A 13,793-nucleotide genomic window follows, 5' to 3' on the forward strand; every position below is an offset into this window, starting at 1 on the left:
AGAGAGAGAGACAGAGACAGACACTCACGGGCAGCAGGATGGAGGAGTACTGGGCTGCACTGATCTGAGCTCCATGCTGTTGGAAAGGAAACTCCAGAACCACTTTAGTGAGAATCTGCAGCACCTCCTTCAGGGAGATATTATACGCATACCTGCAAAAGACTCAGTGTTAATCTACCGTTACTATGGAAACAATGACCTGTCAGAACAAGAGCATGGATATCATGGTGGAAGTGCAGGTTCAATCAGCACCATCTGACCAATCACAATCCAGAACTCAGTATCAGCAGCATGCTGGAGAGATACCGTGTATAAAACTCGACATGGGAGAAGAAGGGCTCAGCATGTCTGATCACTCACTTCACAGAGTTTATCTCCAGAACCAGATTGTCACAGCTGATGTTCTCCTCCAGACCTCGCTGCAGAGTTCCGAGAACCTCGTTCTGAAACACTGCACACACACACACACACACACACATAAAAACAATATCTATGAATAAATAACTTACTATCTGGCTATACATTTAACCTTTGCTCACCACAGACACTATGACTACCGCGGTAAACGGTGTGCACTGACATCATAACTACAGCGCGTTTAGAATGTACCGTAATTTCCGGTCTATTAACCGCACACACTGAATTTCAGAAAGATGTGTATTTTAAACATAAATAAGCTGCACCTGTCTATAAGCCGCACCTGTCTATAAGCCGCACCTGTCTATAAGCCGCACCTGTCTATAAGCCGCACCTGTCTATAAGCCGCACCTGTCTATAAGCCGCACCTGTCTATAAGCCGCATGTCTACACTGAAACTAATGAACTTTACACAGGCTTTAATGAAAGTCAGTGTCTGTTACACGGCTCGTCTTCCTCCTTCCTTTCACAACTATTTCTCTCGAGAGTTTATCTTTTGTCATCATCGTGAGTTTAAAAATCACCATCGGTGAATCTTTTCTCCCGATGCAGTGCAGCTCAGAACACAGGTGAAGTGTGTTTTCATGCCCGGTTGTTTTCAGCGTGACGAATGATTCACATTTCCTGTAGACAGTCCGAGTGAGCGGCAGATCAAACCTCAGAGGAACATCATCCATATTTATGATGTGGTGCGGCCCGATTCAGTGGGAGCGCATCTGATTTAATATAAAGAGTTTCATTGGTTCACCTGAATCCGTTCAGCGATTTCATTGGTCTAATGTTCTGGGGTTCAGTTTTTTGTCTTGAAGTTTGTGAAACCGAGAAAAACTCAGGAAAAATCCATAAATGAGCCGCTTCATTGTTTAAGCTGCGGAGTTCAAAGTGTGGGGAAAAAGTAGCGGCTTATAGTCCAGAAAATACGGTAGTTACTGTTCACAAGCTAGCGAGATTTGCCATGAGGACAGAACAACAACACTGACCATCCTGAGCTCTTTAGATCACACTACAAGCGATTTCTGGTTACCATGACAACCTACGTCTCAAACTATAGTTTCCACAGTGTCCTACACCGCAGGCTAACTACACTTGCATAATTCTTAATATGCTACCCGCTGCTAGTACCAACTGCTCACAGTTACTATGACAACCATTCGGTCCCATCGGCCAGTGCGACTCGAAAAACGACTTTCCCGCACGTGCGGCCGAGCCGAGGCAACGGTCTGTTGTCATGGTAACCACGGCAAGTGGTTTGGGACACAGCCAGCATGTCGGTACCTTTAACATCGTCGAGCTCAGGTGACTCCGAGCGACTCCCGGGGTCATGTGACCCCTCACTGGCCTCACTCTCCGTCTCAGTGTCAGGATTGGACTTCAGAACCAGCCCTACACACACACAGATTAGTACACAAACACTAATCACAGAGCTCTCGTATTAAGGGGTGTGTGTGTGTGTGTGTGTGTGTGTGTGTGTTACCCCAGATGCACTGTGTTAGCTCCTCCTCCTCTGCGTCATCAAGGCTGCTGTTCTTCCACAGGTAGCCCTGCCCCTCAGCGCCCACCTCAGCAGGGTTATACGCTAAACACACACACGTCAAATAATGCTCTGACATCTGTCTGTCTGTTTAACCAATCAGAGAACAGCACCAGGTTAGCTCCGCCCCCACATCTCTCCGGCATGGAATACCTTTGTGTTTGGTCTTGTCTTTATGGACACTGACGTCATTATCATCACTCAGGAACTCGTCTTCATCATCGTCCTCCTCCTCCTCGTCTGGGTAATGGAGAGACACAACCGTCCCCTCAGGGAGAGACACGTCTGGCCCCACCACCACCTACACACCGCCAGACAAAGGGCAAAGGTCAGGGGTGGGAGTGATAGGGATACATTGAGAAGAGTGCAGTGTGTGTGTGTGTGTGTGTGTGTGTGTGTGTGTGTGTGTGTTCGCGTGTTCTCACGTTGTAGGCGAGGACACACTGTGGTTTGAGTGAGACTCCGTGCTTCACCTCCACACCGTCACAGATCACAGACTGACGCACCGTCACACCGTCACCGATACGAACACTGTTCCAGATAAACGCTCTGTCCAACACCACACCGTCTCCTAGGAAAAACACACACAAACACACATCAGAGTGCAACACCGGACAGTGGGCATGTCTTAAGTGAAAGTGAAACAGGAAGTGTTACCAATGAGACAGTTGGCCCCGATCACAGTGTTTGATAGGCTGCAGTTAGCGCCGATCACAGTGTTTCGTCCAATCAGAACGTTCTCCTCCATCAGGCTGCCGTGTCCCAGGCCGACACCTACTTCCCTGTAAACGTTGTGGCGTGAGTGCGTGCAGCTCCGCCCCTCCTCGTCTGAGAAGTTCGCCTCAGGGGTGATGGGATACGCCCAGCGGCCAATCAGATCGCAGGACACTGAATCGTACATGTGCAGGTTGGACACGCGAGCGCCGTAGCCGTCTTTACTCACGTACATGTGGATCTGATTCCCCAAAATCTAACAGAAAACAGGAAGTAACTTTCAGCACAGTGTGTGTGGGGAAGTGTGTGTGTGTGTGTGTGTGTGTGTGTGTGTGTGTGTTCTGACCTCCTCGTTGACCAGAATGCCCCGTACAAAGTCGTTCCTGGTCTGATAGTCAAAGTTATCAGTGAAGAGTTCAGCCACCTGAGGAACAGCCCAGAATATTCCACTTACACATTCTTACAGCTGCAGAGTGTGTGTGTGTGTGTGTGTGTGTGTGAGAGAGAGAAGAGTAAACACACCTGTGGGGAACAGATGCTGATGTGACAGTCCAGCAGATCATGACGGATATCAAACTCCTCACTGCCACTGTGGAAAATATTCTGTAACAAACACGTCTCATTAACGCCATGCACACCATCTTCATCATCATCATCATCATCATCATCAACCCACCCACTGTCATTATAATTACCAACCCCACCATCATGATCCTCAACATCACCACCAGCACCATCACCACCACCCCTACCATAAACACCATCATCACCACCACCACCACCATCACAATATCCACCAGCATCACCACCATCATCATCATCCCCCCCCCCCACCTACCGTAATCATCACCACCACAACCATCACCACCATCATCATCACCTCCACCAACCATAATCATCATCACCAACACCATAACCACCAGCATCAACACCATCACAATCACCACTAACACCCCACCTACTGCCATTACCACCACCACTACCATCACAATCATCACTACTACCACCGTCCTCATCACATCAGCATCACCACCACTATCATCAGCATCACCACCACTATCATCAGCATCACCATCATCACTGTGGGCGTGTCCCAAACCCCATGGCTTCTAAGCAGGTTGTGTGGTTACCATGGGGAAGTGGATCTTGTTGAGTCCCTGTGTTTTCTGATAGTGAAGAACTCGATTACTCTTGGTATCTACAGCGACGATGACATCATCCTCATCACAGCGAGTTCGGTTTCCAGGAGACGACTCTCGAAAAATCATCGTCATCACTGAGATGTTCTTCTCCTGATTACGCCTCAATCTGGGGAGAGGGAGGAGGAGGGAGGGACAGAGAGATGGATAAAATGAGAGAGAAAAAAGACAAAGGGAATAAGAGAGAGAGAGAGAGAGAGAGATAGAATGTTTATAAATAAAAAACAGACCATACTATAGACCTAAGACACACACACACACACACACACACTTGTGCTGCTGCAGGGCGGGGGACAGGTCGATGTTGGACACCACGTCTCCGTACACCAGGATGAAGTCTGAGCGGACGAGGGTTTTGGTGTCCACGTCCCTCAGCACGTCTCCCAGAGAGCGGTACAGCTCCGACGTGATGATGTGGACCGTGTTCGGAGAGCTGGGACGACACCACTTCGACTTCCTGTACACACACACACACACACACACACACGTCTCAGTACTCTGTGTGTGTGTGTGTGTGTGTGTGTGTGTGTGTGTGTGTGTGTGTGTGAGAAAGAAACAGAGTAAATGCAGGGCCTCACAGCAGATGAGCCTTTATCTTGTTGGACATCCAGCAGCAGAAGATGAAGGTCTCCTGTACACCTGTAGACGTCAGGAACTCCAGAGTGTAGTCGATCATGGAGACGTTGGCCAGGGGTAGGAGAGCCTGAGAGAGAGAGAGAGAGAGAGAGAGAGAGAGAGAGAGAGAGAGAGAGAGAGAGAGAGAGAGAGAGAGAGAGAGAGACACGCGATGTTTACAGTGTGTTAGTCCTGATCAGGGGGCGGGGCGCTGATCAGTCACGTGACTACCACGTGTACCTGCAGCAGCTCTCAGTATTTACAGGTGTTACATCAGACATGTGAAACACGCTGGGGCTGGTTCCTCGCTCTGATTGGTCAGCTGGTCCCCAGGGGCGGGGCCTGTGCGGTACCACAGAGAGTCAGAGCGGGTGGAGGAGAGTGAGTTAGTTAGCCTAGCCTAGCCTAGCCTAGCCTAGCCTAGCCTAGCCCGGGGATGAGGCGGATATAAACTCACCCGGGGCTGGTCTTTAGTGATGGGGAAGAATCTTCGGTTGAAGCTGTCGGCCACCAGCACGGCCTGAAGCGGCTGTTCCTCCTCATCCTGCTCCCCGGAGCCGCTCTTTCTCCCCACACGGTTCTGCAGCTTCCCCGCTTTCGCCGCCATGATGCTTCTGACGTCAGAGCGCGCTACGGGCCGCCAACGAGGACAGAAAGCCGCGCGCGCCCCAAAGCATTCCACGCGCAGCTGTAATGTGTGTGTGACCTTCTCCAGATCTCTACACCAATCCTGAGTTCTGCAGCAGTTCCTCTGACTCTGACCTCTGAACCTCATGGCTTGTGGTTTGCTCTGATCTGCATTGTCAGCTGTGAGGCCTTCTGTAGAGAGCTGTGTGTCTTTAACCATGTCCAATCAATAACCTTTTCCACAGGTGTGTTTTCCACAATGTGTAGAAACATCTCAGCAATGATCAAGAGAAAAGGGAAGCACCTGAGATCATTGAACATTTAGATGCTCTGACATGATGGAGTTGATGTCCAATCTAAACTGAATTTATTGTTTAGTTGCTCCTGGTTCCACAACTCCAACAGTCTGTGTAAAGAACATCACTCATAATCACACACTCTGGGGCTCATGGTATTTCTCACTCCACAGTGTTTGTAGTGTGTTTTTATGATTTATAATCACTCTTGGTATCACTCAAATCTTGATGAGTTTGGTTTTTATTGTCCATCATTATATATATTTTCTTCTTCTTCTTTCGGCTTCTCCCATTAGGGGTCTCCACAGCGGATCATCCGTCTCCATCCCCCCCTGTCCTCTACATCTGCCTCTTTCACACCAACTACCTGCATGTCTTCACCACATCCATAAACCTCCTCATTGGTCTTCCTCTTTTCCTCCTTCCTGGTGTCTCCATCCTCAGCATTCTCCTACTGATATACCCCATGTTCCTCCTCTGCACATGTCCAAACCATCTCAATCTCACCTCCCTCACCTTGTCTCCAAAACGTCCTACATGCACTGTCCCTCTAATAAACTCATTTCTAATCCTGTCTATCGTCGTCACTCCCAACGAACATCTCAACATCTTCAGCTCTGCTACCTCCAGCTCCACGGCACTAAGAGTGACCTGACTTGTGCAACACCGATGACTGGATTAGAAATACACACTAAATATAATATAAAGTAAAAACAGGACACGGCTGATCTGCTAACAGCTCAGGATGTTTATTAAAGTGCTGATTGAAAAAATAAAACAGGAAAAAAAGTAAAAAAAAAAAAGGCACAGGATGTGGAGTCTCAGATGGATCAGAACCACGAGGAAGGAGAACTCTTCACGGTTCTCCATCCCAATAACTTCACTCAGCCCTTACACACTCGGTGTGGAGGAATATTAGAACACGACAGCAGCCGAGATCCCGTTAATACAACAATGCTCCACTCCAGGTTCTAATATTACTCAATACTTCAATTATTATCCAGAACCTCCTCAGAACCTTCTGAGATGCAACAGGTTCAATTCATTCACATGTTCACAGTTCAACACAGAAATTAACATTAATATGAATAAATACGACTAATGAAACCGAGAGAATGCTTTTTACACCATGACTTTCAGCTTCAATATCCACTTGAGCACATCTCCAGAACTTCACCTGTAATCAGTCTCCACCCTTTAAACCCTGTAAACTCAAACTAAGAACAATCTAGGGTTAGAAAAAGATGGGGTTCCCCAAGGTTCCTTGGATTGTGAAGGGTTCAGCAAAAGCTTCTCCTTCAGGATATCAGGTGCTTCTTGGATGGTTTAATTGGTTGTACTCTGAAGGCTGTGTGTTCTGGTTTTCTTCAATCAGTTTCTCTGCTTGCTAAAGTGTATCTTTTTATTTAGTTCTTTCTTTAACATTTCAAGAACCCTTTATGTTTTTTATTTTATTTTATGTTCCTTTCAAATCACATTGATCTGGACCCACCAGTGAACATCAGGATGAGAGTCTGGACAGATAGATAATAGTTAGACATGGGCGTGGCTGACCCACTCCCCTGCCAGTGTAGTACACAGTATATAACAAAGCGGTTATTTCAGTGACATGTACAGAGCACCAGTGCATTGTGGGATATTAAAGCTGTAAAGTTCACATTCATATACATTCAGTGACGTAAATAACAGACTGTAACTGAAATATCTACATGTTTCTCTCCACTATTCTTCTGTTAGCAGTAAAAACTTTACACAAATGAAGTCTATAAAATGGTGTTTAAACACGTGTGCTTCAGGAGTAAATACACAAACCAGCCGATATCCATCAACACACACAGGCTTGAAACACAACTACACAATTCAAGGACCTGTAACAGTGTAGGGGGAAAAATACAGTACCTCTTATCCTAAAGGGGGCGCTGCATGATTCAATCAATCATGGAATTTAATCGTGTGCTCGAGAGAGAGAGAGAGAGAGAGAGAGAGATATGTATTACAGCGCCCTCTTGTGTGTGTTTCAGGCCTTTAGTATGTTATATTACACACAGGATGTTATTGTTCTAAAATGTCATGCAGTGTTTAGAGCAACTACAGAAATGTCTTAAAGTGTGCACATATCTGATTATTTACACGATTAAAATACTTTATTACATACATCACATATAACCACACCCACATCAACCAGCTGACCAATCAGCATCGAGAATGAGCTAGTGTCACGTCACACCTCCATCAACCAGCTGACCAATCAGCATCGAGAATGAGCTAGTGTCACGTCACACCTCCATCAACCAGCTGACCAATCAGCATCGAGTATGAGCTAGTGTCACGTCACACCCCATCAGCCAGCTGACCAATCAGCATCGAGAATGAGCTAGTGTCACGTCACACCTCCATCAGCCAGCTGACCAATCAGCATCGAGAATGAGCTAGTGTCACGTCACACCTCCATCAGCCAGCTGACCAATCAGCATCGAGAATGAGCTAGTGTCACGTCACACCTCCATCAGCCAGCTGACCAATCAGCATCGAGAATGAGCTAGTGTCACGTCACACCTCCATCAGCCAGCTGACCAATCAGCATCGAGAATGAGCTAGTGTCACGTCACACCTCCATCAGCCAGCTGACCAATCAGCATCGAGAATGAGCTAGTGTCACGTCACACCCCATCAGCCAGCTGACCAATCAGCATCGAGAATGAGCTAGTGTCACGTCACACCTCCATCAGCCAGCTGACCAATCAGCATCGAGAATGAGCTAGTGTCACGTCACACCTCCATCAGCCAGCTGACCAATCAGCATCGAGAATGAGCTAGTGTCACGTCACACCTCCATCAGCCAGCTGACTAATCGACCTTAATGTAGCATCACATTACATCACATCCTATTTCCATCAACCAGCTGATCAATCAGCATTGAGCATGTCACATTACATCAAACCCAATCAAACAGCTGACCAATCAGCATCAAGCTTTAGTTTGCGTCACACGTTTTTGGGACGAAATATCAGAATAAAAGATAAACACTGGTTATTATATGAAAGAGATACTGTTTATCTACAGTGTGTGTGTGTGTGTGTGTGTGTGTGTTACAGTGAAAGGCATTAATAACTCCGGAAGACTCGGGATATAATGAAGGAGGAGGATGGGCTGTTACTCCTCACGGTACTAAGGATGGAGATCATGGCTTTAAAATCAGTTTCCCACAACAGGAACGTCTCAGTCAGGAGGACATTTGAGGAATTTCTAAAAGTGTAATAAAAGATCAGGAGATTTACAGGATGCAGAAGATCAGGTTTATATCCTGGTATCATGCGTGTTTAATAAATACTGTGTAGTTATGCAGGTTATGTGTCTCAGACAAGCACCTTTAAGGAAACCTGATCATGTGACCCAAAACGGTCTCTGATGCACCTTTAGTGAGTCCTGAATGAACACTTACAGGATAAGTGCAGGAGACGAGTGTCCTTCACATGAGCACAACAAACCCCTCTGTAGAGAACACCAAAGGGCACAAAAGTGGGTGGAGTCAATGCAAATTCATTCATTCATTAATCTCCTATATTGATGATATTTTTTAAGGATTGTATTTAGTCATCAATGTTCCTCACCATGCTTCCTTACAGGAAATTACATCATTATTTTCTGAAGCCTCTCAAGTGATAGATTACTTATAGTAATAATTTTTTTTTTTACTTAAAACGCATGAACGCAGATTGTATATTTTTTTATAGAATCTAAAAAAAAAAGCACCTCAGGAAAAGATACTGTGTATAAAATAGTACCACTGAAGGGCAGATCATAAATTAAATTACCAATATTGACAAATAAAACATCTGCACAGAGAGTATCAGTGCCCCCCTGTGGCCATCCGCTCTACACCCGCGGTGTGTCCACCCCCTTTCGATCATTTTTTTCTGATTTGTTTAAGATGAGTGTAAGGAAAAGTGAACGAGTGTAGATTAAAGACGGTCCCAGACTGTAGCCATGTTGTAGTACACATTCGATTATCACATTCTGTTATCAAAGTAAAGCTTGTTTTTGTTAGCAGTGTTTTATATCCATCCAACAGTAGTGTTCTGGCAGTGGTGCACTAACACAAACTAGCTAAGTACTAGTGCTTACTCTTATTTTAGCACATATCCAGCTGTGTCCGTTGTTGTGTACAGTATATAGTTGTATGTATCACATATCCAGCTGTGTCGTCGCTGTGTAGGTTGTATAGTTGTGTGTTAGCACATATCCAGCTGTGTCCGTTGTTGTGTACGGTGTATAGTTGTGTGTTAGCACATATCCAGCTGTGTCCGTTGTTGTGTACGGTGTATAGTTGTGTGTTAGCACATATCCAGCTGTGTCCGTTGTTGTGTACGGTGTATAGTTGTGTGTTAGCACATATCCAGCTGTGTCCGTTGTTGTGTACGGTGTATAGTTGTGTGTTAGCACATATCCAGCTGTGTCCGTTGTTGTGTACGGTGAATAGTTGTGTGTTAGCACATATCCAGCTGTGTCCGTTGTTGTGTACCGTGTATAGTTGTGTGTTAGCACATATCCAGCTGTGTCCGTTGTTGTGTACGGTGTATAGCTGTGTGTTAGCACATATCCAGCTGTGTCCGTTGTTGTGTACGGTGTATAGCTGTGTGTTAGCACATATCCAGCTGTGTCCGTTGTTGTGTAGGTTGTATAGAGGTGTGTTAGTACATATCCAGCTGTGTCGGTTGCTGTGTAGGTTGTATAGCGGTGTGTTAGCACATATCCAGCTGTGTCGGTTGCTGTGCAGGTTGTATAGATGAGTGTTAGCACATATCCAGCTGTGTCGGTTGCTGTGCAGGTTGTATAGATGAGTGTTAGCACATATCCAGCTGTGTCGGTTGCTGTGCAGGTTGTATAGATGAGTGTTAGCACATATCCAGCTGTGTCGGTCGCTGTGTAGGTTGTATAGATGCGTGTTAGCACATATCCAGCTGTGTCGGTCGCTGTGTAGGTTGTATAGATGTGTGTTAGCACATATCCAGCTGTGTCGGTCGCTGTGTAGGTTGTATAGATGCGTGTTAGCACATACCCAGCTGTGTCGTTGCTGTGTAGGTTGTATAGATGCGTGTTAGCACATACCCAGCTGTGTCGTTGCTGTGTAGGTTGTATAGATGTGTGTTAGCACATATTCAGCTGTGTCGGTCGCTGTGTAGGTTGTATAGATGCGTGTTGGCACATATCCAGCTGTGTCGTTGCTGTGTAGGTTGTATGGATGCGTGTTCGCACATATCCAGCTGTGTCGGTTGCTGTGTAGGTTGTATGGATGCGTGTTGGCACATATCCAGCTGTGTCGTTGCTGTGTAGGTTGTATGGATGCGTGTTCGCACATATCCAGCTGTGTCGTTGCTGTGTAGGTTGTATGGATGCGTGTTCGCACATATCCAGCTGTGTCGGTCGCTGTGTAGGTTGTATAGAGGTGCGTTAGCACATATCCAGCTGTGTCGTTGCTGTGTAGGTTGTATAGATGCGTGTTAGCACATATCCAGCTGTGTCGTTGCTGTGTAGGTTGTATAGATGCGTGTTAGCACATATCCAGCTGTGTCGTTGCTGTGTAGGTTGTATAGATGTGTGTTAGCACATATCCAGCTGTGTCGGTCGCTGTGTAGGTTGTATAGATGCGTGTTAGCACATATCCAGCTGTGTCGATCGCTGTGTAGGTTGTATAGATGCGTGTTAGCACATATCCAGCTGTGTCGGTTGCTGTGCAGGTTGTATAGATGCGTGTTAGCACATATCCAGCTGTGTCGGTTGCTGTGCAGGTTGTATAGATGTGTGTTAGCACATATCCAGCTGTGTCGGTCGCTGTGTAGGTTGTATAGATGCGTGTTAGCACATATCCAGCTGTGTCGGTTGCTGTGCAGGTTGTATAGATGAGTGTTAGCACATATCCAGCTGTGTCGTTGCTGTGTAGGTTGTATAGATGCGTGTTAGCACATATCCAGCTGTGTCGTTGCTGTGTAGGTTGTATAGATGCGTGTTAGCACATATCCAGCTGTGTCGTTGCTGTGTAGGTTGTATAGAGGTGTGTTAGCACATATCCAGCTGTGTCGTTGCTGTGTAGGTTGTATAGATGCGTGTTAGCACATATCCAGCTGTGTCGTTGCTGTGTAGGTTGTATAGAGGTGCGTTAGCACATATCCAGCTGTGTCGTTGCTGTGTAGGTTGTATAGATGCGTGTTAGCACATATCCAGCTGTGTTGTTGCTGTGTAGGTTGTATAGCGGTGTGTTAGCACATATCCAGCTGTGTCGTTGCTGTGTAGGTTGTATAGATGCGTGTTAGCACATATCCAGCTGTGTTGTTGCTGTGTAGGTTGTATAGCGGTGTGTTAGCACATATCCAGCTGTGTCGGTTGCTGTGTAGGTTGTACAGATGTGTGTTAGCACATATCGAGCTGTGTTGTTGCTGTGTAGGTTGTATAGCGGTGTGTTAGCACATATCCAGCTGTGTCGTTGCTGTGTAGGTTGTACAGATGTGTGTTAGCACATATCCAGCTGTGTCGTTGCTGTGTAGGTTGTATAGATGCGTGTTAGCACATATCCAGCTGTGTCGTTGCTGTGTAGGTTGTATAGATGTGTGTTAGCACATATTCAGCTGTGTCGGTCGCTGTGTAGGTTGTATAGATGCGTGTTGGCACATATCCAGCTGTGTCGTTGCTGTGTAGGTTGTATGGATGCGTGTTCGCACATATCCAGCTGTGTCGGTTGCTGTGCAGGTTGTATAGATGAGTGTTAGCACATATCCAGCTGTGTCGGTTGCTGTGCAGGTTGTATAGATGCGTGTTAGCACATATTCAGCTGTGTCGTTGCTGTGTAGGTTGTATAGATGCGTGTTAGCACATATCCAGCTGTGTCGTTGCTGTGTAGGTTGTATAGATGTGTGTTAGCACATATCCAGCTGTGTCGGTCGCTGTGTAGGTTGTATAGATGCGTGTTAGCACATATCCAGCTGTGTCGATCGCTGTGTAGGTTGTATAGATGCGTGTTAGCACATATCCAGCTGTGTCGGTTGCTGTGCAGGTTGTATAGATGCGTGTTAGCACATATCCAGCTGTGTCGGTTGCTGTGCAGGTTGTATAGATGTGTGTTAGCACATATCCAGCTGTGTCGGTCGCTGTGTAGGTTGTATAGATGCGTGTTAGCACATATCCAGCTGTGTCGGTTGCTGTGCAGGTTGTATAGATGAGTGTTAGCACATATCCAGCTGTGTCGTTGCTGTGTAGGTTGTATAGATGCGTGTTAGCACATATCCAGCTGTGTCGTTGCTGTGTAGGTTGTATAGAGGTGTGTTAGCACATATCCAGCTGTGTCGTTGCTGTGTAGGTTGTATAGATGCGTGTTAGCACATATCCAGCTGTGTCGTTGCTGTGTAGGTTGTATAGAGGTGCGTTAGCACATATCCAGCTGTGTCGTTGCTGTGTAGGTTGTATAGATGCGTGTTAGCACATATCCAGCTGTGTCGTTGCTGTGTAGGTTGTATAGATGCGTGTTAGCACATATCCAGCTGTGTTGTTGCTGTGTAGGTTGTATAGCGGTGTGTTAGCACATATCCAGCTGTGTCGTTGCTGTGTAGGTTGTATAGATGCGTGTTAGCACATATCCAGCTGTGTTGTTGCTGTGTAGGTTGTATAGCGGTGTGTTAGCACATATCCAGCTGTGTCGGTTGCTGTGTAGGTTGTACAGATGTGTGTTAGCACATATCCAGCTGTGTTGTTGCTGTGTAGGTTGTATAGCGGTGTGTTAGCACATATCCAGCTGTGTCGTTGCTGTGTAGGTTGTACAGATGTGTGTTAGCACTCGTCCAGCTGCTGGGCGATGAACTCCTGGATGCATTTCCTGTACTGCTCGGAGTGATTGTGAGAATGAAAGCACGGAGTTGGCTGATCCAGTGACTCCCTCATCTCCTCGTTCACCTTCGCCATGCGCAGACTGAGAGACAGAAACAGAGAGAAACAGATTTAGAGAAAAATCATGAACACTAAGATTGAATCTGCTGTAGGTTACTGGGGGAGATGGGATGAAAGTAGGACTGGCTATGGGAGGACAAGTTATAAATGAACAGGCTTTAGAGGGATGGAATAAAGGAGGATGAACTGTATGATAAAGTGATAAAATGATAAAATGGGATAAAGGAGGACAGGTTATAGAAAGATGGACTGCAGGAGAACAGGTTAAAGGATTAGGCAACGGTTAACAACCTGTCTCTGAACGTCAACAAAACTAAAGAGATCGTTGTGGACTTCAGGAGAGCACAGAGCAACCATTCTCCACTGATCATCGATGGATCCTCAGTGGAGATCGTCAAGAGCACCAAACTCCTTGGTGTTCACTTGGAGAATAACCTCACCTGATAACTGAACACCAGC

The 13,793-nt window shown here is 46.3% G+C and overlaps 3 protein-coding genes across 4 annotated transcripts in view; 1 reads left to right on the top strand and 2 right to left on the bottom strand.

The window, feature by feature from the left end:
• The window catches only part of eif2b5 (eukaryotic translation initiation factor 2B, subunit 5 epsilon), a 15,948-nt gene extending 10,277 nt beyond the window's left edge, over positions 1-5,671 (bottom strand). Inside the window, exons 1-13 of the mRNA XM_083542366.1 lie at positions 4,934-5,671; positions 4,440-4,564; positions 4,133-4,318; positions 3,793-3,970; positions 3,185-3,265; positions 3,009-3,086; positions 2,606-2,918; positions 2,374-2,519; positions 2,102-2,249; positions 1,892-1,993; positions 1,693-1,800; positions 361-451; positions 6-152 (exon numbers count right to left, since the gene is read on the bottom strand). Coding sequence (XP_083398492.1) covers positions 6-152; positions 361-451; positions 1,693-1,800; positions 1,892-1,993; positions 2,102-2,249; positions 2,374-2,519; positions 2,606-2,918; positions 3,009-3,086; positions 3,185-3,265; positions 3,793-3,970; positions 4,133-4,318; positions 4,440-4,564; positions 4,934-5,323 — 2,093 coding nt within the window. The 5' untranslated portion in view covers positions 5,324-5,671. The remainder of the gene's footprint in view (positions 1-5; positions 153-360; positions 452-1,692; positions 1,801-1,891; positions 1,994-2,101; positions 2,250-2,373; positions 2,520-2,605; positions 2,919-3,008; positions 3,087-3,184; positions 3,266-3,792; positions 3,971-4,132; positions 4,319-4,439; positions 4,565-4,933) is intronic.
• A 458-nt stretch (positions 5,672-6,129) lies between these two features.
• acap2a (ArfGAP with coiled-coil, ankyrin repeat and PH domains 2a) overlaps positions 6,130-13,793 on the bottom strand; it is a 70,652-nt gene continuing 62,988 nt past the window's right edge. The window contains exons 23-26 of one of the 2 annotated variants that reach the window (XM_083541081.1): positions 12,288-13,356; positions 10,878-11,721; positions 8,230-10,168; positions 6,130-7,626 (exon numbers count right to left, since the gene is read on the bottom strand). In XM_083541081.1, the coding sequence (XP_083397207.1) occupies positions 13,218-13,356 (139 nt within the window). In that variant the 3' untranslated portion in view covers positions 6,130-7,626; positions 8,230-10,168; positions 10,878-11,721; positions 12,288-13,217. Of the gene's footprint in view, positions 7,682-7,736; positions 10,169-10,877; positions 11,722-12,287; positions 13,357-13,793 lie in introns of both variants that reach the window. The other variant, XM_083541080.1, reaches the window with a different exon arrangement.
• LOC310726995 (uncharacterized protein) lies at positions 8,532-11,510 on the top strand (the record flags this gene model as incomplete). The annotated part of the gene is made up of 5 exons (XM_083543026.1): positions 8,532-8,564; positions 9,569-10,176; positions 10,381-10,431; positions 10,985-11,290; positions 11,441-11,510. The coding sequence occupies 5 exons, from the start codon at positions 8,532-8,534 to the stop codon at positions 11,508-11,510; spliced, it is 1,068 nt and encodes a 355-aa protein (XP_083399152.1).

This window comes from Silurus aristotelis (assembly GCF_946808225.1).
Source record: "Silurus aristotelis genome assembly, chromosome: 5".
NCBI classification, from domain to species: domain Eukaryota; kingdom Metazoa; phylum Chordata; class Actinopteri; order Siluriformes; family Siluridae; genus Silurus; species Silurus aristotelis.